Source organism: Marmota flaviventris, chromosome 4, assembly GCF_047511675.1.
Source record: "Marmota flaviventris isolate mMarFla1 chromosome 4, mMarFla1.hap1, whole genome shotgun sequence".
NCBI classification, from domain to species: Eukaryota; Metazoa; Chordata; class Mammalia; order Rodentia; family Sciuridae; genus Marmota; species Marmota flaviventris.
Genome location: NC_092501.1, coordinates 31,624,156 through 31,652,015, shown reverse-complemented (window position 1 = coordinate 31,652,015; position 27,860 = coordinate 31,624,156). Strand labels below are relative to the sequence as shown.

At 35.7% G+C, this 27,860-nt stretch overlaps 1 protein-coding gene across 1 annotated transcript; it reads right to left on the bottom strand.

Moving 5' to 3' along the window:
• Positions 1-103: 103 nt before the first annotated feature.
• On the bottom strand, positions 104-27,813 carry Tctn3 (tectonic family member 3). The gene is made up of 14 exons (XM_027930406.2): positions 27,504-27,813; positions 27,204-27,327; positions 26,776-26,894; positions 22,903-23,030; positions 22,572-22,680; positions 22,367-22,482; positions 21,955-21,990; positions 21,433-21,513; positions 20,373-20,498; positions 18,985-19,092; positions 18,436-18,530; positions 18,005-18,158; positions 14,729-14,866; positions 104-726 (listed from the first exon to the last, which is right to left on the bottom strand). The coding sequence occupies exons 1-14, from the start codon at positions 27,757-27,759 to the stop codon at positions 490-492; spliced, it is 1,827 nt and encodes a 608-aa protein (XP_027786207.2). The 5' UTR covers positions 27,760-27,813; the 3' UTR covers positions 104-489.
• Between the last annotated feature and the right edge of the window lie 47 nt (positions 27,814-27,860).

Sequence of the window (27,860 nt, the reverse complement as noted above, 5' to 3'; positions counted from 1 at the left end):
GCCTGCACGCAGATGGATGAAGATCTTGCAAACCTGTAGTCAGGCAAAACACAGTGGAAAGGGTTGAAGGAGGACCATTTGTCTCTCCAGCTTGAGAAGTAGAGAAGGAAATATTTTTATTGCTTTTCTAAAATGCCTTCTATACAACAATTCCATCATTTAGGAATAGAGTATTATCCCAAACAGTCTTCTCTAGTAATGAGTAGGTAGGAATTTATTTAGCCAAGATAAGTAGGCTGCCTCAGAGCTTCCCATAGGGAAATCTGATTATTATTATTATTTTTGGTACCATGGATTGAACTCAGGGGTATTCGACCACTGAGCCACATCCCAGCCCTATTTTGTATTTTATTTAGAAACAGGGTCTCACTGAGTTGTTCTTTGCATTGCTGAGGCTGGCTTTGAACTTGTGATCCTCCTATCTCAGCCTCCTGAGCCGCTGGGATTACAGGCATGTGCCACCACACGTGGCCTGATTATTCTTTTTCTTCACGTAGTCTCTAGGTTGAAAATCCCTAGTAGAAAGAGGCACAGGATAAGGATGGGAGACACTGAGTACTTTTGAGAGTCTAACCCTCTGCTGAATGCCACTTTGAAGGGAAAGAAAAAGTCAAATGGCAATTTCCAGTCCATTCTAGGTTGGCCCCTTGGAGGCTCTGGCTTCTGGGTAATGTCCACAAAGTTCACAAGAGTTGTCAGATGCACATCTGTTCCTTGATGGGAATCCTATAGGAAGAAAGTCAATGACAGTTTAGTATTCAATAGCCATTCACAAAGTCCTCCAACTTGGCTCTTATAATTTTCCCTGAAGACAGATCCCAAACAAATGCCGTAAGCAAGATTCACCTTTTTCTCACATTGGTTGTATGTAATTCTCTTTTTTTGTGAGACACAAGGAAATAAATTTCATAGAAATAGTCCATAACACTAGAACTATGAACAGTTATACCTACATAAAGACTGACTCTAGCTGACCCCCATTTGGGAGCTGCCTGATATCAGAGAGGCCAGATGACAATTCTACAGCTGTTACGTGCTAAGCAGCTCTACCCTATCAGGTCCCTGAAGGCTGCAGGCTCTGAAAAAGCACACATATGCAAGTGGAAAGAGTATAAAAAGGTGAAATTTCATATTAGAAAGAAGGTAACATTTTAAGGAAAAAGCAAAGAGCTCAGTAATATAGATAAAAAACAAAACAAAACAAAACCCATCAGGTTCACACTCTTGGGTTCGAAAGAAAGAATCCTCCCAATCACACACCAGTTCAACTCAAATAAGATGGATATTCCCAGGGGAAAGGATGTTGTCAGGCTGATGTAAATATCTGATCTAACAGACATAGCTTTTGGTTGATTATGGCTGCAGCTGATGATGTCAAACATTGGTATCATGTTTACCTAAAATGAATTCATTTTGTTCTCACTCTGTGCTTACCAAGCAAACTTCTGATTATAATTCAACGGAAATAACTACCTTGTGGAACCTAAAATGAAGAGTTTGTCATTTATTTTCCATAACTGTGATGCACTTTTCATCCACTGTTGTCTCTGAAAACAGTAAGCACCATGCTCTAGAAATATGATTTTACTTGGAATCACCTTTGTAGGGACTTCATTTATTTATTTTTGTTTGTTTTAAAATGGGTGTAGAGTCAGAGCTGTGATAATCTTACATGTCATATTGATTCCTTGTTTGTTTGTTTTTAAACAGTGAGGATCACCAGAAACTTGGCATAGAGCTAATGTAACTTCTGAGATGTTCAACCACACACATTTCAAGGACAACCAGTCTTGGAGGATGTTGCCAAGGGAATCCTGATATCAACCAAGCATCAAAAATTGGCTGAGACTAACCAAAGAAAATTAGATGTTTTAGATAGTAAAGAATAAGTAATAAACATTCTTTGGATTTTAACTTACAAAAGGATTTAGGGTTAAGATTTTTAATATTTCCCCAGGAACTTTACAATGAGAAGATACATATTCAAATTTTGGAGCAAATATGACATTGAAGCATGATAAGAGTGTTACTTTATTTCACTGTAGAATACTTGATGAACTACGGTAGTTAGAAATACTTTGAGAAGGGGAATAGAACATGGAAAGAATTTACAGTTTGAGTTCAGTGTTGTCTAGGATTTGACTGATTTCATGTGCTACTCAGAATTTTCAGGAGGAGGGAGATGTTTTTTTTTTTTTTGGTGATGGGGATTGAACCATGGCCTTGTGCATTGCAAGGCAAGCAGTCTACCAACTGAGATATATCCCCCCAGCCTAGGAAGGTGAATTTTTGATTGGCTACAGAAGAATACTCTGCAGAGCTATAATTGGAATTGGGATAGAGGCCTGATGATGGAGTGCTGTACTGCATTAAGAAGCCCACTGCTACATACCCAAGACATATCCATGTACCTAGTATTTATAAGTAACAAAACTGTTATGTTAATCTCTACTTTTCTGACTCCTTTAAAATATTTAAAAATTAAATTGACACATAATAATTGTACATATTTATAGAGTATAGTATATGTTTCTATGCACATGTGTAATGCATAATGATCACTTCAGAGTAAATGGCATATCTACCACCTCAAGCATTTGCAGTTTATCTTAGGAATGTTCAAAATCTTCTGTTTTAAAATGTACAATAATTGTTGTATCTGACTCCTTATTTTAATCAGTTTCAGAATGAGGCAGGGAAAAGAGTGTCTTTATCCTCCTCAATTTCCCAACTCGGGGAATTTCTGAAGACTTGAGGCCAGCCTATACTCAGAACTGACTATAAGATAATGACAATCCCAAGAAGCAAAGTAGGCCTAGGTCTACTCAAATATATAGTATCAAGTTCACAGTGGTGTTTTGATGGCTAGAAACTTCACGTAACAAAAATGTTTGAACAAAGTTGTTTCAGATTTACCCAGAATATATGCTCATCACATGCTACTACTAGAACTGGTTTTAAGGCAGCAGTATAGAAACATGTCTTTTCCCTCTGTACCTCAAAACTACTTTAATCCAATGAGGGGCAGATACAAAAGTTCCACCTTCACTGAAATGAGGAGTCAAGACAACATAGGAAAACAGAAACAAGAAGGAGGCAAGGTTTCACAGGGGGAATGAAGGCCACCCAAAAGTCCTCAGAGACCAGACTCATGTGGTTTTTACAACCCTTAATGACTCCATAAGAGATAACAGGGAAGCAGGGATGAGCTGAATGATATCTCCTCCATGCAGTCAGGCAAACTATCCTTGCCCACCTCAACAAGAGACTGGACAATTTAAGCAGAGAAATTCTGGACTTAGGGATACTAGGCATAGAGGACAGAATGAGGTAAGGAACTAAAAATAGGGGAATTATCATGAATCATAAAGCCTCTTTCCTTATCTAGCTCCAAAATATTGATAGATTGTTTTAGACTAGAGAGACTTTTTTGGAACAAATTAATAGTTCCAGCAAAGACACAAGGATACTAACGTTTAGTAGTCTCACAACCCCAAAACAACTGTACTCACACCTAATTGCCTTACAATGAAGGCCAATTAATAAGCCTCATCCATGATTACTACTAAATTTTCAAACAGCTCAACAGCTTGCTGGTACCTTGGATAAACAGCTAGAGTTGACAAATGTGGGGAACCACCCCCCCCTTCACATTAAAGAGGAAAAACTATAAAATGAACAGAATAAAAAAAGGAAACAGAGATAATGAAAGATGAAGATGCAAAATTGTCAGTATCTTCAAAGATATGTAAGAAAAAAGATATACTTTTTATTATAGAAAAGAGTTCAGAATGGATAGATAGCTCAGTGAGAGAATGCTTGCCTAACATGCTTAAAGCCCTGCTTCATCTCTGCACCAAAAAGAAAAAAGTCAGTAAAAATGTTAATCAGAAAATGTGAATCAGTAAACTGTGAATCTGTTAACACAAGTAAGTTAACAGGAAAAATGTTTTCTAGGAAGAGCAAAAAGATAAGAGATAGACAAGGAAAACTATTTGGAGAATCAGTCTAGTGTCCCTATAACCCATTTATAAGAGTTCCAAAAACAACAGAGCAAGTAGTAAGAAAGAAATTATTAAACATTTAATAATAACTAAAATCTCGCAGAACTGAGTTCCCAGAATAAAAAAAAAAAAAAAACCCACAAATTATTCAATGTAATGATGAAGAAAAGACCTACCCCCAGGCTTATACTGTGGAAGTTTCAGACTACTAGGAATAAAAAGAACTTAAAACGGCTTCTAAACTGTTCTGTATAGTATTAGAACTAAAAGACAGTGGAAGAATGTCTTCAAAATCTGGAGTAAAAATAATTTTCATTCTAGAATTTTGTATCTAACCCAATAATCAGTTAGGCATCATGATAAGGGTTGAATAAAATAATTTTTAGACATATAAACTCATGAAAAAATGTACTTTCCATGAATCCTTGTTCAAAGAGGCTATCAGAATTGGAACTCTACCAAAATAAGACAGTAAGCTAAAAAGAAGGGGGAAAAGTAGTAAACTGTGAATCTATTAATACAAGTAAGAAATCAGAATAATCCCAAGATGGCAGTAAAGAGAAGTTCCATGACATTTCTTGGGCAGCAACGAGACCACATTACATCAGATTATGAAGGGAATATATGGGAAAAGGTGGAAAAGATAGATTATATGGCAAGTTCACCTGTTTTGAAAACTGCATTGAGAGAAATTTACAGAGCTGCTGTTGGGAGAGTACAAGAAGTGTTAGCTATTAGCTCAAAGAAAGCTAAGAATAAAATATGAGCTAAGTATAATATCAGGAAAAATAGAAGGTTTCACAAAAATTGAATTATTTGGCTTAGCATGAATATTCACATAATCATAATAATGAAACACTGAATATTGGTATAATAAAATATTTAATGTAACTAGATTGGGAGAGTGGTGGGGGAGTAGGAGGGAAAGTAATAGATGCTTCAGGAATTAACTAAGTACATATGTTGTTTAGAAATTAAGGTAAACACCAGAATAAACAGGAAAAAGACTTAAATAGGTATAGTAAATTCTGGAGAGCAGGATGATAAGGGGTGATTTTTTAAGAGATTCTCTAGTCTGGCTTTTTGTTGTTGTTTTACTTGTAAGGAGACTTTTATATTCCTTCACCATTGAGTCATTGTTAAATGGCCATCTGGGAGTGAATATTCATTCCCAGGTACTTTGCAGGCAAAAAAAAAAAAAAAAAAAAAAAAAGGAAGAAAGCCTCAGGCATATCCACCAAAAATGGAAGGCTGATGAACATACAAGATTTACTACAAAAAGCAAAATTACATTTGAGGAGAGTCAACAGGGTATCACATTTAAGAAATAAAAGAACTAGATGAAATGCCCCAGTTAACAACTTATTCATCATCTTTTGATTCCTTCCCCCTTGACCCCCATATCCAAGAAATCAAATCCCACCTGTGGCACCCCTACATCTTTTGAGTTCTAACTATGGCCTTCACAGTTCCACTTGGGTCCAGGTCATCCCTCTTGATGAATTTTCACAGCAGTGTTCTAAAGCCCCCCCCCCCCACCCCCCAGCCCCAGTATTGCCTCCCAGCTTCCAGGGATGATGTCTATCTCATTCATTGCTCTAGCTCCAGGCATGCATGGTTCTTGATTGAAAATAGGCACTCAAGAAAGATTTTTTTTTAAAAAAATAAATAGTGGAAATATTTTTGAAGGTGGGGAACTAATGCAAAATAACAAGAGATTTAAAAACCACAAGATAAAACAAGAACAAAACCCCCACAAGATAAAAATCATGTGTCATAGCTATTTAAAAGTCCTTAAGTGTCCAACCAACAGCGCCACCTCTATAGGAGACTGCTACTAACACCTTTCTATCACCAGAGAGCGTAAGTATCCAACCAACAGCGCCACCTCCATATGCTGGGAGGCTCCTAACCCCCGCAGTTGATAGTTGGGATCCTGAGACAGGATCTCAAATATTAACATGCCCTGTATTTGAGCAGGCAGGAGGGCAGCGAATTCACCATGCTTTAAATTTCAAAAAAGTGAAGCAGCTAAAAGAGGCTGCGACAACCTATGGTCCTCAAGCACCCTTCACTGTAAGCATGGTCGAATCCACTGCCAACTTGAACATGATGCTTGCAGATTGGGCTAATATGTGTAAAGCTGTGCTAAATGGAGGACAATACCTGTTATGGAAGGTTGCCAATGAGGAATTTTGCAAGGAGTCGGCTAGGAGAAATGCAGCAGCTGGTTATCCTCAGAGAAATCTAGATATGTTGTTAGGAAAGGGACCTTATGAGGATCAGCAGCAACAAATTGCTTATGATCCTGGCGTATACATACAAATTGCTGTAGATGCGGTTAGGGCATGGAAGACTTTACAAGGACATGGAGGTTTACAAGGTCAATTATCTAAGGTAATACAAGGAGCTAATGAACCTTACGCTGAATTTGTAGATAGGCTTATTCAAACAGCTACCAGAGTTTTTGGGAATACAGAACAAGCAATGCCATTACTAAAACAACTGGCTTATGAGCAAGCGAATCGTTGGTGCAGAGAAGTCATTAGACCATGGAAACATGAAGATTTAAACACATATATTAAATTATGTAGAGACATTAATGAACAAGGGCAAGTCGTGGCAGCTGCAGTAAAACAGGCTTTAGATGCCAGGCCAAGAACATGCTACAACTGTGAACAAACAGGACATTTTAAAAGGAATTGCCCCACAGGAGGAGGGTTTAACAAAACTAGGTATCAAAGGAGTAGAATACCGGGTATTTGCCCACGATGCCGTAGAGGGAGACATTGGGCTAATGAATGCCATTCTCAAACCACCATAGAGGGTATTCCATTATCAAAAAATGAACAAGGACTAGGTGTTTATCCACGATATCGTGGAGAAAAAGGGGAAAAGTTACATTTGGTGGGCCGCACGGGGAATGACTGAGGGTAAGTGATAAGGTAAACTGCTCGCCCCTGAGGGCAGGGCAAGAGGATGGGTAGCCATTTTAAGATTCTTCTTTTGTTTTGTTTCGCTTTTGTTTTAAGTTGCCTGTCCCTGGAGATGAGTGAGATGGAAGAAAAACCGCTCACATCTGAGGAAAAACTATTTGCGTCTGAGGAACAGATAGGGAGAAAGGACGGATGGACATTTCAGGAGGATAGAAAGGCTATAATGATTTTGTGTTGTTCCATTTTTGTTTCATTCTGTCTCAGTTTTGTTTGGTGTTATCTTGTTGGGTTGTATTATGGTAGAAATATGGGATCAGAAATTAGTAAAAAACAAACCAAAAGAGTGTTAAGTAAATTGTTAGAGGAAGGAGGCATCTCAGTAAAATCAAGAACAGTCAGGGCATACGTTGATACAATACAAAAATGTAGCCCATGGCTTTTTAAGGAGGAGTTGTTAAATATATCACAATGGAACCATCATGGTGAAGATTTAAAAAGAATAGAAAAGAAAAGCCCAGGGATTCTGCCAGTTGGCACATTGCCATTGTGGACGTTCGTATTTTGTTTGCTTAGTCCAAAGCCTTCAGTTCAGACAATGGTAGAGGAAGGAGAAGACATACTGATTCAAGTAAAAGAGAAGGTCTCTCAAGTTAGTCACAGAGGAAAAGATTCAAGTAAAAGAGAAGCTCTCTCAAGTTAGTCAGACAGAGGAAAAGATTCAAGTAAAAGAGAAGGTCTCTCGAGCTAGTCAGACAGAGGAAAAGATTCAAGTAAAAGAGAAGGTCTCTCGAACTAGTCAGACAGAGGAAGAAAGTTTAGAGCAGAAAAAGCCATCAGGGGAAAAGTTACAACAGGAGACTGCGGCAAGCAATTAAGTACATGCCTGTAATATCTGTGGCTTAGGAGGCTGAGGTGGGAGGATCGCAAGTTCAAAGCCAGTCTCAGCAATTTAGCAATTTAATGAGACCCTGTCTCAAAATAAAAAATAAAAAGGGCTGGGCATGTGGCTCAGTGGCTAAGTGCCCTTGGGTTCAATCCCTGGTATCAAAAAAAAAAAAAAAAAAAAAAAAAAAAAGACAAAAATTACAGATATATTTGATCCCTTAACCCTTCCCACCACAGGATCCTTAAAAGTTGTGCCTAATTAATTAATTAACTCATATACTTACTTATTAATAAGTATTTTAAATGAAATGTTTATTTTTCATTTAAGTAAAGTGTGTTGGATGGGAAGAGCAGGGAGAGGTGGTTAGAGAGAGAATGGATTATGGGATCCAAAATACAGTTTGATAAGCAGAATAAGTTCTGGTATTCTAAAGCACAGGAGGGTGATTGTACTTAACAATTTACTGTATTTTTCAAAATAGCCAGAAGAAAGGATTTTGAATGTGTACTGAAATATCATTCTGAACTCTATAAATCTGTACAATTACTGTGTGTCAATTACAACTAAAAATAATTTGCCTCCATAATTGTGTGAAGGTTTGGAACAAATGCAGCTGAGTAGATGGTTCAAGGAACTGAATTACACTTACCAGGTCACTGGATAATACTGATGGTCATCAACCCATTTTAGAATTTGAGTTTTAATACTACACACAACAAAAAATTTTGAGTTGCGTTCTGAAGTTGAGTTGCGTTCTGAAGTCTAAAGTTTTTCTATTTGCAAAATTTTTAAACTTACACGTACAGACAAAACTAGAGAAATCACTATTCAGTGTATGAGCACTATAAAAACAACTCTCAAAGTCTGCTTGCCTCATTCCTTTTATCAGACAGACAAAAGACACATAGGCAAGTCAGCACATTTCTTTTACTATGGATCCAGTTCTGTTACATATGGTTGACTTAATTTATTTCTATTTTAAGCTATAATATTTTATGATGTTTATTTCAAAAATTACTACCAACAATTCTGTTTTAATTCTTTGTGATATTTGACAGATTTATTTGCTGCAATTCAGTTTTTAATAGCAGCAAAATCTTTGTCCCCAAATAAGATTTACTTTGTAACAACATGAAGAATTTGGATTAGGTTTTATTTGACATTGGTAAAAAGAAGTACACCCCACATACCTTTGAAATCACAACTTTTAAACAAGTACATGTCATTTCCTCTATGACAAATCATTACAAATGAAAACCATTATAATTAAGGAAAAAGCCACAGATACTCTTAGATTTAAGTTTTCACAACTACATTGAGATTATGAACTAGAATAAGCATATCTTTGGCTCGAGTGTGCAAAACTTATTACTAAGCTGTAAGAGTTCTTTATTCTATGTAAAAGAACACTGCCATGTATGTGTATTGCAAATGTTTTCCACTAGTCAGTGGCTATATTTTTCTTAAACATTTTTGTTCATTTTTAATATTTTTATTGAGGTATAATTTATAAACAATAAAATATATACCTTAAGTGTTTAAAAGTGAGATGAAATAGTTTTTTAAAAAAATATTTTTTTTGTAGTTGTAGACGGAGAGCATCGCTTTATTTTATTCTTTATTTTTATGCTATGCTAAAGATCAAACACAATGCCTTACATGTTAGGCAAGTGCTCTGCCACTTTGCTATAGCCCCAGCCCAAGATCTGATATTGTATGTTATCTGTTAAGCCAAAACAAGATCTGGAATATGTCCACCATCTCAGAATTCCTTGGTGCTCTCTTCCAGTACAATCCCTATTCCTCTTCTAGTACAATCCCTATTCCTCTTCTTGAAGCATCTACTTTCTGGCTTTTATCACTAAAAATTACTTTTGCTTTTTCTTATACTTCACATATATGGAATTTCACATTATATTTGTGTGTGGCGAGGAGGGGGGATTCTTTCACTGAAACAAAATATTTTTGGGATTCCCTCCATGTTGTTTTGTGTACCAGTTATTCATTCTGTATTATTGCTGAGCAGTATTCATTTGTGTCACTGTACTATAATTTGTCCATTTTCCTCATGATGGATATCTTGGTTTATTTCCATTTTTGTGCTAGTACGAATAAGGCTGCCATGAACTTTCTTGGGCAACTATTTTTGGGGGACATAACGTTTTGTTTTCATTTGGGTAAAAAACTAAAATTGTCGAATCATAGACAAGATCAAGTGGTTGTACCATTTTTCGTTTCTTACAACAATGCTCTACATTCTTGGAATTTGTTCCATATTAGTTATTCTAGTGAGTATGATGTAGTATTCATCACCTAATGACTAATGATATTGAATACCTTTATTTGTTGGATATTGGTTTATCTTTTCCTGTGAAATAGTTTTTCAAATTTTTGTACCATCATAGTTTTTTTGATCCTTACATTATTTACTTGTAGTTTTTTTTTACAATCTAGATATGAGTCTTGTCAGATAATATTTTGAGAAATGTTTTCTCCCAAATTAGCCTGACTTTTCACTTCTTTCATAATGGTATCTTTTGTTGAGCATATATTTTTTTACACTATATAATTAATGATTTTTGTAATTGTCTATAAAATATTTGCTTACTTAAAAAAAGGAGATTTTGTAAATTTAAAGTTTTATGATTTCAAATATTATGTGTTGATCTATGATCCAGGCATAAGTACTTTTGGCATATGGAGTGAGATAGGAATTGGAGTTTGTTTTCTCCCCATACGGCCCCCCAGTAGTTCTAGTTTTATCTAGTTATTCAAGTACTGACTGCTCAATTTTTTTCCTTTTCACATGGATTGATTTGTGGATCTACTTTTGGATTCTTTAGTCTGTCCCATGATCTATTTGTCTATTGTTAAACTAGAGTACATTATCTGAGAATCAGAGTAAGTTTTGAAGTCTTGAAACACAGTATTTTAAGTCCTTTGCATTTCCATGTAAATTCTGGAATCAGATTGTCAAATTCTACAAAAATGCCTGCTGGGATTTTATTGGGTTTTCATTTCATCTATACACCCATCTAAGGACTGACGTCTTATGTTGAATCTTCTCCATTAATCACTTATTTAGATCCCTTTAATTTCTCCCACTAATGTTTTATAGCAAAGATGTCTTGCATTCTTTTTTTTGCTTAATTGTTCCTGGTTTATGTTTTGTCATGCTATTGTAAATGAATAAATTCTTTTTTAGAACAACATCTGGTTATTTTTAGCCGTTTCCTTGTGACTTTAAGAAAATGTAATTTTGTGGCTGGGGTTGTAGCTCAGTGGTAGTGTGCTTGCCTAGCACATGTGAGGCACTGGGTTCAATCCTCAGTACCACACAATAAGAAAATAAAGGTATTGTATCCATCTACAACTAAAAAATAAAAATAAAAAAGAAAGTATAATTTTAAGAGCAAACTATCTTGTAAAGAGGTAAAGAATATAGATAAGTAAAAATAAGAAATACAAATGTTGTATTTCCATCATTAATACCATTATTAATATCTGTATCTGTATATACAGTTACCTACATTTACATTTTAACTATATGAAATTAAACCATTCAGGATATTCTGTAATCTGCTTTTGGAGAAAATCAGCCTTTACCTTTTCATGTCAATAACATTTTTTTTTTCTGTCTAAAATATAGTCCACTCATCCAAAATACATGTATGAAGACACACATGGGTGTCAACCTACTTTATATACAAACAGAGATATGAGAAATTGTGGTATATTTGTGTAATAAGAATTATAATGCAAAAAACCAACAAAGTACATGTATAAAAGCATGAATTGGCATGAACATACTCTATATACAAAGATATGAAGAATTGTGCTCTGTATGTGTAATAAGAATTGTAATGCATTCTGCTGTCGTGTATTTAAAAAAATAAAATCAATTAAAAAAAAAAAAGAAAAAAAATATAGTCCACACCACATCATTCAGGTTTCCCCAAGTATCCCAAAAAATGTGCTTTAAATCATCCAAATCAGACTCCAGTTGGAAACATGAACATCTCATTTGTTATATCTACAAGTCTCTTTTAATCTAATACAATTAGATATGGTAATTTTTATTAGAATCATTAGATTTATTTAAATATAAATAATTTTGTAAAGGCCCATGTAAAGAAAATTTTTCTTCAAATAAGCACATTATTTTTAAGAAGTTATCTGACTTCTGGCATTAACCCAATGATTTTAGGAGAACTACTGATTTAAAGAAAGTTAAATTAAGAAGAATAATCTCTAGAAAATAATTATAATGTTCTTCCAGGGAAGGTACATATTACTTCTCCATTTTTTTTTTTTTCCTTAGGGACAAACATGTTTGAGAGAGAAGCCAATAAAAACTTTAAATTTCCTCACATATTTTAAAGATATCAATGAAGTTATCAAGATTTTCAAATGAGTCATAGAGAAAAAGTTAAAGAATGAATGATTTCAAGTGGTTATATATTTAACATATGGAACACTGAGCAAACTTTAAAAAGCTCTTTAAAAACAACACATTGATCTAGGTGAGTTTCTTTTCTACAGGTTATTAAAAAAAAGAATCATGGAGGGGCTGGGGTTGTAGTTCAGTGGTAGAGTGCTTGCCTCACATGTGTGAGGCACAGAGTTCAATCCTCAGCACCACAGAAAAATAAATAAATAAAATAAAAAGAATCATGGAAAGGGGCAAAGTACTTTTACGATCTAATAATTCATAAAGAGATAAAGGCAAACAATGACTGATTGATGCCAGAAAAGGAAAGGCTTTAGTGACAAAAATTTTACTGACTTCCAAGGTGATGAAGTCCCCAGAAAGGAGAAACAGAATGCCTTCTTACAAAGCCAGCTACTTCCTAATCCTTTCTTCAGTAGCAATTATTTCTAATATCTGATGTTGAAATATTCTTAAATTATTTTGTCTTATGTTCCTTATCTTCCTTGGTATATTGCCTATTTAATTATGTGATTGAGTTAGAGGTTCTGAGAGTGGCTTCAGGACATAGATAAATCCCTTGAAGGGAGTGTTTTGTGTGTGTTTTTCTAGTAAGTCATTAACTGTCAGTGGATTCTCAATGGGGTCCATAAAATTAAAAACCATTAAAACTGACAGGTAGCTAGGTCAGCAGTTTCTCTAGCATATGCTATTTGACTAAAATATACAACACAGCCAACTTTCAATTACAATGAATAAAAGACACTTATTAAATAAAACAATATAATTACTTTTGCAATCTTGTCAGCAATGAATTCTCTGAAAGTGTTTTTTAAATTGCAAATTGTGACCCAGTAGGGGTTGTGTCTAGCATTTTGGAAAAAAAAAACCAAAATAACCAAACAAGGCAATAAGCTAGGATAGAATAGAAAATATCAGAGAGTACACTGTATACAGTAAAGGTATTGTTTTATAAAATGCTACTTCAATTTTATATTTATGTGTGCTATAATCTAGGTCATGATGTAAAACACATTTCTTACTCTGGGTAATAGCCAACAAAAATTAAGAACTGCTGCTCTTATGCTTGCTTTTTCTATTTTGTCTCAAACCTCCTTTATATGCCATTTCTATGGAAGCTTGGAACAAAAAAGGTTATAATGATAAAAATAATAATGATTATATGATAATCAATATATAGCGAGTATTCCCTGTGTGTCAGGAACTATGTGAAATGTTTTATAATCTCAATCTGCAAAACCAAATGAATTTTTCTCTATTATTTAAGAAAAGAATACAGATTTAAAGAAGTAATATGCCTTAATTTATACTTTAATTTATATCTAGGTCTGATTCAAAAGCCCATGCTTACCACATCAACTTCAGGCAATAGGTCTCCTAGAAAATCTAAAAAGCAGATGATTCACTTAATGATAAACATAAATTGAATATTATAATTTTAGATGGGTTTGAAGCCTTGGTTCTGTGATGCTATACTATTCTTTATACTCACTTGTTTTGGTTTAAATTGCTACGAAATATTCTATAAAACTAGTTAATTTTTAAAAAATATTTTTTAGTTGTTGGACCTTTATTTTATTTATTTATATGTGGTGCTGAGAATCAAACCCAGTGTCTCAGCCATATGAGGCAAGCACTCTTCCACTGAGCCACAACTCCAGCCCCCAAACTAGTTATTTTTTAAATAAAAAAAGTTTATATGCAGACATGAGACTGAAGTATTTTATCAATCTCCAAATTTAAAGATCTCTTTAAAGACCTACATTATATAAAATTATAAGCATTAGAGTACCCTATAAGTAAAACTACTTATTTTTATGTGTTTTTTGTGAGAATTTGGACCTTATAAGAAACAAGTGATCTACCACTGAGCTACAACCCTATCCCTAAAGTTAAAAATTTTTATATAAGCAAAATTACCTTTGCAAATTCCTTAAATCACCTTTAAATTCATTTAGTGTATACCACACCAGCTCTTGATAAATTGAAGACAACTTACTTCATCATTAGAATAGGTAAGATCTCCTCAGTTATGCAGGATTAAAGCACAGTTATAATTCTCAACTGTTACCCCCGTCAGCCAGGCAGATTGAATGACTGTAAAGTGTGGTTTTATAGAGAGAGAGAAATAACTTGTTACCTCTGTTAACTACTTGAAAAATATACTGGTTAAAATATCTAGATAAGAAAGTGGTTATACTCTGGGGATAGGAATTTTAAAAAAAATTGGGAAAAAATAGATTTGTTACAAAATGTTAATTTGAGTAACCAGGCAGGGAGGATAGATTTGAAAATTAATTGTGTTAGTTCATTCTAAATAAACATTGTTTGGTAACATAAATTGACTCTCAGAAGTTAAAAAAAAAAAAAAAAAAAAGATCTCGTTATCAAATGGCTACCAAGCCAATCTAAATTTTGCAAAGTATGTGGTTCCGTATGAGTCATGACTTACCCTTATGGTTTTGTAGTGGTATAGGAATCGGGCTCCTGACACTTGAGCTTGTGGATTGGACTGAAGGCCTACATATGCCCACAACACCTGGATCTCCAAGGAAACAGGTATGAAACAGCAGGAAGTACAGTTCATAATCTGTGGAGGGTAAAGAAGCAAATGCCTGAATGACCTGATGGCTAACTAGTCAGTCACCATTCATTAAGTAGCCACTGTTTCTTTTGAAAAATATTTTCTTAGTTGTTGATGGACCTTTATTTATATGTGGTGCTGAGAATCAAACCCAGTGCTTCACATATACTAGGCAAGTGCTCTACTACTAGGCTACCTAGAAATCAACAAGAGGAACTTTAGAAACTGTATTATTAGAAGATACATGTATCAACATACTCTTGAACAAAAAAGGAACCACTGAAGAAATTAAAGGGGAATTTAAAAATTTATTGAAAAAAATGAAGATGGAAATTAAAAAAAACAGAATTTATGGGATAGAGTAAAAGCAGTGCTAAGAGGAAACTTTATAGCAATAAGTGTCTACAAAAACAAAGTAGAAAGATTTTAAAAAAAAACAATCTCATGATACAACTCAAGGAGCTAGAAATATAATAATAAACCAAATCCCAAATTACTAGAAGGAAAGGTAAAACAAAGATCAGAAAAGAAATTAAAAAAAAATATAGACCAAAAAAAAAAAAAAAAAACCTAATATGAATGATCAACAAAATGAAAAGTTGTTTTTTTTTTTGATTGAAAAGATTAAAAAAAAAACTTGGCAAGCCTTTCACTAGGCTAACCAAAAGGGGGGGGGGAAGGAGGGAGGGAGGAAAGGAAAGAGGGAGGTAGGGAGGTAGAGAGAGAGAGGGAGAGAGGAGGGAGAGGGAGAGGGAGAGGGGGTGGGGGGGAGAGAGAGAGAGAGAGAGAGATGCCAAATAAATAGAATTAGAGACAAAAAAGAAAACAAGTTACAACTTGGGGGATTGGGGTTGTGGCTCAGTGGTAGAGGGCTTGCCTAGCATGTGTGAGGTACTAGGTTTGAGTCTTAGCACCACATATAAATAAATAAAATAAAGGTCCATTGACAACTAAAAAAAAATTACAAAAACTGATACAAAAGATCATCATTAGGGACTATTATGAACAACTATACACCAACAAATCGGAAAGCCTAAAAGAAATGGATATACTTCTGGACATATACAACCAACCAAAATTGAACCACGATGATACAGAAAACATGAACAGGCCAACAATGAAGAAAGAGATTGAGTAAGTAATTAATATGTCTCCTAACAAAGACATGACCTTACTCCTGAATTCTATCAATGTTTTAAAGGAGAACTCACATTAATTCTTTTTAAATTATTCCAAAAAATTGAAGGGAAGGGAACCCTTCTAAGCTCACCCAGTATTACCCTAATGCCAAAACCAGAAAACACACACACACACACTTACACACACACAATAATAAAAGAAAATCATAGAACAACATCCCTGGTAAACATAGATGCAAAAATTCTAAAAAAAAAGTTATTAGTAAACGGAACCCAACAGCAAAGGACTATATCCATGATTAAATGGGATTAATCCTAGAAAGGCAAGGATGGTTCAATATATGAGAGATAATAAATGTAAAATATCACATCAACATGTATGAAGAAATTAAGGGATAATTTAAGACAAAATTAAGGGGGAATTTAAGACAAAATGCATATGATCATCTTGATAGATGCAGAAAAAAATTTGATAAAATTCAACACTCTATTATGATAAAAACTCTCAATGAATTAGATGTAGATGGAAAGAACCTCAACATGATAAAGGCTATATTTGACAAACCATAGCCAACATCATAGTGTACAGGAAAAAGTCAAAAGCATTTTCTCTAAATCTGGATTAAAACAAGGTTGTCTACTTTTACTACTGTTATTCAATATAGTACCGAAAGTGTTAGCCAGAATAATTTGAAACAAACACAAAAAAGGACTATATATAAGAGGTCTGGGGTTATACGGCTCAGTGGTAGAGCACTTGCCTAGCATGCATGAAGCACTGGGTTTGATCCCCAGAACCACATAAAAATAAACAAATAAAATAAAGGTATGTGTTCATCTAGAATAATAATAATAATAAACTACATATAAGAATAGAGAAAGTAAAATTATCCTTGTTTGCAGACACATGAGTTTGTAAATAGAAAACCTAAAGACTCCAGCAAAAGACTGTTAGAACTGGTAAACAAATTCAGTAAAGTTGCAATATACAAAATATACAAAATCAACAAAGAAAATATTTATATGTCAATAACAAACTTGCTGAGATGAAGTCAAGAAAACAATCCCATTCATAGTTTCTACAAAAAAGTTAAAATGCCTAGGGATAAATTCAACCAAGGAAGCAAATGACTTTTACAATAAAAACTATAAAACATTCATGAAGGAAATTACAAATGACCCACAAAAATGAAAAAACTTCCCACATTCATAGATTGGAAAAATTAATGCTGTTAAAATGTTCATGTAATTGAAAGTGATTTACAGATTTGATGTAGTCTCTATGAAAATACCAAAGGGCCAGGACAGGTAGTGCATGCCTGAAATTCCAGCAACTAGGGTGGCTGAGGCATGAGGATTGCAATTTCAAGGGTAGCCTCAGCAACCTAGTGAGGTCTTAAAGCAACTTAGGGAGAGACCCTGTCTCAAAATAAAAAATGGGCTGGGGTAAAGTGGTAAAGTGCTCTGGGTCTAATCCCTAGTACCAAAAAAAAAAAAAAAAAAAAAAGACAAAAAACAAAACAACAACCAAACCCCCATAAAAACAAAAACCAAACAAAAATAGTGAGGTTCTTCACAGAGATTAAAAAAAAAAAATCCTAAAATTACTATGAAGTACAAAACACCCCAAATAGACAAAGAAACTTGAACAAAAAGAACAAAGCTGGAAGTGTCACCACACCTAATTTCAAGATATACTACAGGGTTATGGTAAGCAAGACTAGTGTGGTACTAGTATAAAAACTGACACATAGATCAACAGAAGAGAATAGAGCATCAGAAATAAATCCATCTTTCTACAGCCTTCAAAATTTTTTTCTAAGTAAAGTAAATAAGTTAGGTGTAAACCTAACTTGAAATAATGACTTCAAATAAGCATGCTTTCTTACATTCTTCCTGTATGACAAACACATTATCTGTAGAAACAAGGATGATTTTAACCCAACTTTCCATAACATATAAATTTGGAAAACAAATCACTATCAGAAAATGTATTTCTCCTTACTGAAACACTGCAACGCCTTCTGAGGATCCTGGTCCACCCCCCTTTCTGAGCTGGGTCAGCATTACCAAAGATGGCAACATGCTCTGGTGTGGGCCTTCCATTCAGGGTCTGACAAATCTCCTGCTGTAAGCGGCTGCAATCTGTTTCCATCAGCCTGTAATTAAACATGATGGAGGCCAATGCTAACATATAACCATATTAGTATATGAATCCAAACATTAGAAATAATATTATGAAATAGATTAGAGAAAATAATACTTGGTGGGCATTAAGAATTCTTATCAGAAAAAATACAATATTATTTAATTTAAAGACATTTCTAACCGCATTCTTATGAACTGTCACTTAAAGTATTAATAAGTTACCACACCAACATATTCCCTACAAGCAGAGACAAAATTGTGGGAAATGTTACAGAAGCAAAGTATCACCTGAACTTGCATCCAGATATTGCATTCACTCCAAACTGTACTTCATGTCTCTTAATAGAGCAAGTTCCATATCCCTGGCTTTGCAAGAGGGTCATCTGAGGTGAAAAAGTTATGGTCAAGGAGAGCATAACAGAAAATAGAAATTGAGAGAGGCAGGATTGGAAAATGTATGCTGCCATTATTCCCATAATAATATTTGAATTTTATTACTATAAGGACATAAGTTACAAATTTGTGCTTTTTTTCCTGTAGTAATTAAAAACCACATAATTATTCTTTTTTCCAAAAATAGTTAACCATATTATCAGTATATATGTATCTAATTAAAATGAGCAAAAATTAATGCAATTCTCATCTTCAGACAGCCTAACAGAAATTTAAAAACTTTTGGAACCACTGGCATTTGGGAACACAGTGTATTAATCATTGAGTAAAAAAGATACTGAATGCTTAAAATTGAAGGAACCTTGAGAACTGGAAAATCCAAAAGATCAGCGGCTGCAGCGTTTCTCGTTAAGCTGCAACTGACACCCAACTCCAAAAGGATACTGAGTGACTTGTATCACCAGTTCGAACCAAGAGTGGCTTCCCAACAATATAGCCTGGATTCCCACTTCTAGGACCAGTAAGAGAAGTAGACGTGCTCTGTTGAAAGGCCTGCAGGAGGAGTGAAGAAAAGTCACTTATTGTGAAAAGCATGCTTTTCTACCTTCCACTGCCTAGCTTCAAATCTTTCCTTAAGGTAATGCAATAAATGAGCTGCACTGAACAATCTGGCTTCCTTCCACAGTATAGTATTTTGTAATTTATATTCTAGCTTCTCCTTTATTTATTTTTCACTAAAATAAATTGAGTGATCCAAATATTGAAATTTACTATAAATTAATTTTACCAAGGATTACTACCAAGGTTTCTTTAACTCCATTTCTTAAAAATTACTATTATCATCATTATTACTTTTGGGCACTGGGAATTAAACCAAGGGGTGCTTAATCACTGAGCAATCTCCCCAGCTCTTTTTATTTTTTACTTTGAAACAGGGTCTCCCTAAATTGCTTAGGGCCTCGTTAGGTTGCCGAGGCTGGCTTTGAACTTGCCATGCTCATACCTTAGCCTCCCAAGCCATTAGGATTACAGGTGTGCACATTGCACCTGGCACCATTATTGTTTAGGGACTTAATTATCCTACCTGTACTCAGAGGAATTTAAATGTGATTTTAAAATACATTTCAATGAACTACAGACGTTCCAGGGATGAACTGTGAGAGACACAGGACTTGGTTGTCATAGGGTGAAGAACTCTGCCAAGTTCAAAGACAGGAGAGAAGTAGAAGAAAGCCAAAAGACTAGAAACTTAGCCAGGTGTGGGGGCGCACACCTATAATCCCAGTGGCTTGGGAGGCTGACGCAGGAGGATCGGGGGTTCAAAGCCAGCTCCAGCAACTTAGAGAGGACCTAAACAACTCAGTAAGACCCTGTCTCTGAATACAATACAAAAAAGGGTTAGGGATGTGGCTCAGTGGTTAAGTGCCCCTAGGTTCAATCCTCAGTACCAAAAAAAAAAAAAAGAAAAGAAAAAAAAAAAAGACTAGAAACTTAAATTTAATGGAAATAAAATGATAAAATGTTCAGAAATATGAGAAAAGCTAGTTAAAAGAATTTCTGTGGGATGCTGAGTTCATGATTCAAAATGACTATTTAAAACAGAGTTTTGACCTAAGTACTTCTTTGCTGGGTTTCAGACAGAATCAGAGAAAATGTTAATAAATATGTTGAATACCATCTCCTGTACTTAAATTAAGAAATATGTAATCTCAAGGCATCATGAACTAGGTTTTCTGATCCTTATTCTATTAAAGATGGATTATAGAAGCAAAGGATTATTTCTAACCTGATAATTCTACCCCCCACAGTCCTCTATAGAGAAGGGCTCTAACCCTGAAGTGAATGATGAATTCTTGCTGTAAGGAAACATCTGGCTCAATGGTCAGGTTGGTTTGTCCAAAACTGACAGAAACTTTCTGGATTCCAAAGGTCCCATTGGTTTCTATATCATAAATGACCTGGAATGTAAAAGAATCAATTAATAAAATAGTTATTGGGCTGATTATGTTTGGGATAGAAGATTTTCTATGTATAATCAAACTGAATTTGTGACAGAAAAAGTAATCTTAAACATGTCAAAAACAAATACCATGAAAAAAATAAGAGGGTTTTATTAGTTATATTTGTATATAAAGAGAGGCTGAATAGAACTTTTTGAAAGAGTTCATGGAAAGGGTGAGTTTAAGAAAAATAAGTTTTGATTTGGGCCAAGAACTAGAAACAGAGGCAGAGGTGAGTACTGAACAAAAACTGAGTTACTTGATTTCCACAATGTCTGACAATAAATAAGAATATAGTAGGAAGCCAGGCACAGTAGCTGGTGTCTGCAATCACAGCAACTCAGGGAGGATCCTGAGTTCATGTCTAGTCTAGAAAATATAGCAAGACTCCAATATGTCAAAATACATTCTACTGTCATGTATATCTAAAAAAAACAAATAAAAAAAATTTTTAAAGACAGCTGGGAATAAAAGTCACAAGTAATTAAAGGTAACCTTAAATTTCTGAGCACATTCTTCATAATGATCCTGTAAGATAATTATTACTTCTTTGGTTGGATTCATTAGAAGAGAGAATAGAGGAACAGAAACTGATTAATCTATTTCAGACTTTCAGATGACTCTACCTGTGTCAACAGAAGAAAATGTGATCAGGCAGTAAAAGCCAGTAACAGACTGCATCTGGGCAAAGGAAGAGTAGTCAGAAATAATTTCAATGTTGTGAACCTGAAATCCTGGAGGATTGTGGCAATGGACATGACTGAATAATGGTAGGGAGGAAGCCATATGCTCATCTCTTTAAAATTCAGGCAGGGTCAGTCTAGCAATTAATCCAAGATGAGGCACCTCTGGCAATGCTGGTCAACATGCATCATCAGTACAGCATCCCTACCTGGGAAACAGCATTCTGACAAGTGTTTCCAACCAACAGCGGAGGACTGGCCTGTGAGGCAAGTGTTACAGGAACCTGGAACTAGCAAGAGAAAGAGCAAAAAGCAACTAAAATTGAAAGCTCCATTTTTTTTCTTCTAGCTACGTATGATGCTAAAATGAGAGTTTCCCATCCCTTTGACTATCCCTTTTCTCTCTCCTTCTACTGCCAGTTTATAACTTAAGTTCAAGTCACTCTAAATCAGCACATTTCAAAAAATATTTCCAAAACACTAATTTTATGAGATATAAAATAAGGATAAAAGTTTTAGAAATACTCTATCAGACACTCCCTCAGAGATTAATTGAGGCCCTCTTACCTGTTAAAAAAAAAAAAAATCTCCAAAAAGCCCATCCCAAGCCCACGTGATTGTGATACATCAAGGTCACATTTTCTTCTGCCATTATAATCTTGACTAAAATTGCCTTATATGTAAAGGAGCCAAATATAATTTTTCCTTTTTCCTGTTGAATGGCATCATACCTTCATATTCTGCAGATCAGTCATACCTGTTGGAATCTATAAAGTAAATAGTGAAATCAAAAGTGTGCACATACAGACCTTGTAGTTTCATATTACCACCAACAACTTTGTTTGAGGGGTTGGGGAGATCAACATATTAGAATGATTTGCTTACTCTCTTCCACTTGACTCTACCTTACACTAAAATGCCAGGGAATAGAGCTAGATGGGAGGTAGGATAGACTACAATACTTACCTACCCTGACAGAGCTCTATTGAATAGCAAGAGGTTTAGTGAAAACCTCCTCTTATCCTCCCAAGCGAATCCCACTAGCCAGAAGGGTTACAATGTTTTATTATGGACGTATATCCCTATTTTCTTTCATATTTCTTCAAATGATGGTGACAAGAGTGCAGAGAGAAGGACACCCACCTTCAAGACTGTGAAGTTATAGTAAGAGGCAGCATCCAGTGCTGGATCAAATGTACAGCTACTTGTCAGGTTTTTGAAGAAACGAGTACAGGTTGTACTTTTACTTTCTAGGAAACCTTAGAACACAAAGAATTAAGGCAATGGAAAATGATCAATCCCATTTTAAATTGAGCCAATAAGGCTGGTATTTCTACCCTAGACTCACCTGCAGGATTTCTGTCAGCACAGAGTCCCCCAGTTCCCACTCCTGCAGGCTGCCTCAGCAAACTTATTACAGACCACTTGGGGAAGTAAGTTAGAATGGGGTCCCCAGCCTGAATAAAAATATGGGAGACATTTATTCACAGTGAAATTGAATTAAATTATAGCAGAAAAGAAAAAGTAGAAACAAAAGTTAATTCAGTGGCTTGTTTATATTTACATGGTTGGCACTGTCCTCCAAAAAAGTCAGGGAGGTCACAAAAATACCTTGCCAATAGTCTTATGATGAGAGGAAATAAAAGACCAAACAATTCCATCCCTATCCCCAGACTCACTCTGTAAAAAAGTGGTGGCAACTGAGTTTGCAATGCTGAAGGGAAGGATTCGCCTCCAAACTCTATAGCCAGGGCCTGGAAGTTGGTTGTGTTGACCTTTTGGAGCTTCTGGGAATAGTTTAATTTTGCTATAATGTTTTTAAAAAGAAAAGAAGTTTAGTTAAAATAAAAAAATATATTTTTAAATATATGGCATGCCAGATAACTAATTTTTTTTCTTAATATTTATTTTTTAGTTGTAGTTGGACATAATACCTTTATTTTACTTATTAATTTTTATGTGGTGCTGAGGATTGAACCTAGGGCCTTGCCCGTGCTAGGCAGGTGCTCTACTGCTGAGCCATAACCCCAGCCCCCAAATAACTAATTTTTAAAAATATTTTTACTGAAGTATAATATGCATACATTTATGTGTATAAATGCACTAAAGTATAAACTCAAAAGAATTTTTACCAATTCATATACTGGTATTACTACCACCCAGATCAAGTTATAGAACATTTTTCTAGAAGGTTCCAAATCAATCCTCCACCTTCAGAGATAATAATAATTCAAATTTCTATTACCTCATAACTTATTTGTAACCTGTAATTGGATTACTGTTTTCATATTAAGATCTAAGTTAAGAATATGGTCAATAAATGTCAATTCCAAGTCTTTAAACTCCAAGAATGTGCATGATTAGCAACTTGTGACAAAAAAGGGAAGCTCAATAATGCTCCTTATTTGTCTGTTTCAGATGAGTGAAGCAACAAAGTGGTACTGTTTCCATAGAAACATGGCAAACTCAGAGGCAATATCTGATCTTTTCTCCCCATTCTGTTTCCTTGAAACTTCAACTGACTAGTTCCAATGAAAATGTTTCCACATCTCAAGCATATAGATTTGTTGGTTTTATTCCTTTCACCTTATATTTCCTACATTCAAGATTTCAGATACTCTAAAAAGGTATTTTCTGTAACAATGATATAATTCCTATTATAGCAATGTATAAACTTATCTAAGCTTCTGCAGCCGTCTCTTTACAGCACTTCAGAACCAGGACAGAGATGTAAGGAAAAGGCCCTGGTGCTGTTCTCTGCTCAGAGGGTAGCAGATGATAGATGATTACCACTCCTGTTAACTTGAGAAAAGAACATAGCAAAAACATGTTCAAGTTTGTTTCATTCTTCATATAAATATGGTCATTTGAACAGAATCAAAAAGGTAACAAGAACAGAGTCACTGAAAGCTAATAAGGATTCCACATTAAATAAGTTTGACCTTTATCCTCTGCAACCACAACATCTCAATTATTTGAATTTTCAGCTTTCCAATACAGCATGAAATAAACATAGCTCTTAATTCCAGGGACTACTGATAATCTATACATTTCCTGGATTCTTACTATTCAGAGTGAGTTGCATGATTACTGTCACCTGGGAGTTTGTCAGAAATGCAGACTCTCAGGCATTCAAACCTAGAGTCAGAATCTGCATGCTGACAAGATCTGCAGGTGATGCATACGCATATTAGAATTTGAAAAGCCCTGTTCTGAAACAGGTGACTAACATGCCACTGGTCTGGAGACCACCTTCCACCTCTGATCAGACCAGAAATCTTCCAGGGCCTGAAGCCTCCAAACTCTGAAGCTTCAAGAAGCTGTTTATCATTTCCTTCAGAACTCATGCCCTGAAAACCACATAGAAGAAGTATTTACCTCATACAAAATACAGTTTTTTCTATCCTTGTAAATAAAAGTTAAAATAACAAGAAAAACTAAGAAAGAAGATGAGCTGAGATGGTAAATAAACATCTCGCTATTTTTTTCATGGCTTAAATCAGTAAAGAGAAAAATTGACATTTTCTCTCTAATGTCAGTGTACAGATATTGGCAGAAGTGATGATAAACAAGGATAATGCAAACAAGAAACATAGGCTATAGAGGATACATAAAGATTTTGCTAAAAAGGTCTGCCTCCATACATGATATACTATACCTAGGAGAGTTTAAAGGTACAATTTCAGATGAGGAAGGAAGCCTATACACCATCTGACCCAATCTCATTAGGAAATCTGGACACTCAGAGGTAAATGGGCTGCAAAGGGTCACACAGCCAGCAGTCAGAGCCAGGAGTATACCACAGTATCTCCTTATTCCTGGTCAGGGGTTTTCCCCACTTTGTCATGCTACACAGACTTGGACCAATAGCATCCTTTATTGATCATTATCAGAAGATTCAGACTGTAGCAAATAATGATGTGGTTCATACTTTCCAGGTTCTGACATGATATTTATATAAATTGACAGCAAACAAAAAACTCCTCTGAGTTCCAAGGGAATGACTTTATGAGTGCCTCAGGATTTTGGAACATGAGATCACTTCCAACTGCAGTGAGCAAGAAAAGATTCTTGCAAGGAGTAGGGATTTTAAAATGCAAAGAAAAGGGGAACACTTGGGTCAAGGAGAAAAGTAAACAAACTTGGGAGGAATGCAAGGCATATCTTGAAGACATTAAATAGATGAGTTTGGCCAAAACAGAGGATCAAAGAGAGTGATGGAGAAAATCCTGGAAAGGAGAGTTGGCTTAACTATTAGAAAACCACACTGTCAGATTAAAGAAATTGGACATTATTCTTTAGGTAATGGAAAGTCATTGGAGTTTTTTGAATAAGGAAACGTCATAATGTAGTATTATGGAATTAATAATCTAGCAAAGTGATTCTCTATGGCTGTGTAAGTTTGCTAGGTGCGTATATGTAAAGAAGATAGGCAAAATGAAGACCAAAAGGAGCTTTTGCCTTTTTCATACTAAACATGAATCCATTTCCCAGACTCATTCAGGGAAAGTACATTGATATAATGATCCCCTATTACTATTGGAAGTAGCCATATTTTTCAAGCTTTGGTGGTGAAAGAAAGTTCAGAACCTCTGGTCCAGAAGCTATGTGTAGGATGCTATGGGAGACAGAAGGAGAGAGTAAAGTAGGGAGCACCAGTTGGATGCTATGGCAATAGTCCTAAAATATGATCATAAGGCTGGAGTTAGAAGGCAGCAGAAAGTTTGGAAAGGACAACCTAAATGGCCATAGGTCTCCTGATAACTGCTTTCAAATCCAAGTACTCTCAAACCAAAAACTTGTCATTTCTGAGACAAGTATAATTTTGGGGATTTCTTTTCTAAAATTCAGATAAAAATCAGGATGAGCTGACTATAGTTTCAAATCTTTTAGAAATGATAAAACCATCACTAAAAAATTTTTAAGTCCATTAAAAAACCCCAATGATACCACTTTGCATCTTTATTTATTGCATTCTACGGTTATATAGCACTTTCATATCCATTAACAGTGATATAAATTTTTCACCTTATAGTTGAAGAAACAAACTTAGAAGTAAGGGATTTGTTCAAGTTTGTGCAAGTGGTAAGAAAATAGAAGTTATTAGTTTCTATCTAATGCTCTTTCCCCTACACTGCTGCTTCATGAAATAAAAACAGGGTTGGCAAAGACTCATTAAAAACATTCATGCAAGTATTATTCGGTGCCTATGATATGTCAGAATCTTGGAATTCAGTGAGTGTTTTGGTGGAGATTGAGCAAGTCGGGGGGATATAGTCTATCTGTGATTGTATGAACTACAAGCCTTAAAATTAAATTCATTGAAATTAAAGTTCCATATGCATTATCTGATCCATAGTCAATAGGGCTTAAGAAGTTTCAAATATTCTCTAATAAGAGAGGGGGGCAGAGGAATGGGTAGAAGGAGAGGGAAAGTGATAGAGATTCAAAGCATAAAAATAATAGTTTAAAAAAGAAATGGGAAAGCCAAAAACAGAGTCACTTCTCAAAAAATGTTAGGTAATAAGAACAGCCAACATGTTTTTACTCACAGTTGTTCACGAGGACACAAAACTGTCTAATTCCATTCGAATCGGTAAAAACTCTTGAAGGAAACGGGGAATTACTCCTGAAGATAAGAGAATTATCTACACACACCCAGCTTGAAGACCTGTGAGGAAAGAGGATGAGGATATTTAGGAGGGGAGAGGCAGGTGTAAAGAAGAGTGCCCCTCAGATACTTTGGCATCTCAGGTGCCAAAGAGAGAATTCTTGGGCAACCACAGTGCAACACCAAAGTCCTCTAGTCTTAGCTGTTCTAGAGAGTTAGAAAAGGAAGGTCACTCCCGGGGGGGGGGGGGGGGGGGGGGGGAACAAGGTAACATTCTAGGAGTGCAAATAGGGTTAGGAGGCACGAAGTCTAACTCTTTCCACTTGCAAATATTACCCAATCGAGGGCTCAATCCCCTTTAGGATTCACCTTACGCTGCCTGGAAGGCAGAAGGAGAAAACGCTCCTTGGATGGAGAAGATAGCAGTCCCTGTCGCAGCAGCAATTTAGATCGCAGGCCCCAGGAGTCAAGTCACAGATACAGATCGGTAAGACTATCAAAGTGCAACAAAAAGAGAGAAAGTGGCATAAATGGATGCCCAAACTCATCCAGGTGCTAACCCCCGCCCGCCCTCTTTTCCTACAGCGCTTTCCGCTTTGTGGCAACTGTGTTCGTAGAATTTTAGATCTGTTAAGTCAATAGTTTCCATCCCATAATCCTTCTCCTCACCTGGGAAGAGGTCCATGGTCCTATTCCCAGGCATCGAGGGGGTCACAGGAGTAGGGCCCACGTTAAAAATCCCAGGCACGTCCTGGGGAGTTGCAGTCTCTACCGAAGAGGATTGGGGGGTCCCGCCCTGCGTCACCGGCCCCAGGACTGCAGGTGTGGGTACTGCCCCCGTTGGGAAAAAAGAGGGCTGATGCTGGGCGCCCTCAGGGAGCATCAGGACGAACACAGGCAGCATCAAGAGCTGCAGGGTACACATGGGTCAGTCGAGGCGCTGGAGCGTCTAACTCAGGCCTCCACGGTCTCCAGACGCGAAGCTGAATGGGCGGAGTCACACAGCGTCCTACGTAATCCGTAAGC

What these genes read in the sequence shown, in the direction of transcription:
- Tctn3 (XM_027930406.2), bottom strand. Translation starts at nt 27,759, where the DNA reads ATGTGTACCCTGCAGCTCTTGATGCTGCCTGTGTTCGTCCTGATGCTC. An exon ending in TTGTGTCCTCGTGAACAACT is followed by an intron (nt 23,031 to 26,775) that starts GTGAGTAAAAAC and finishes AAAACATTATAG; the next exon opens with CAAAATTAAACTATTCCCAG. An exon ending in TGCTGACAGAAATCCTGCAG is followed by an intron (nt 22,483 to 22,571) that starts GTGAGTCTAGGG and finishes TTGTGTTCTAAG; the next exon opens with GTTTCCTAGAAAGTAAAAGT.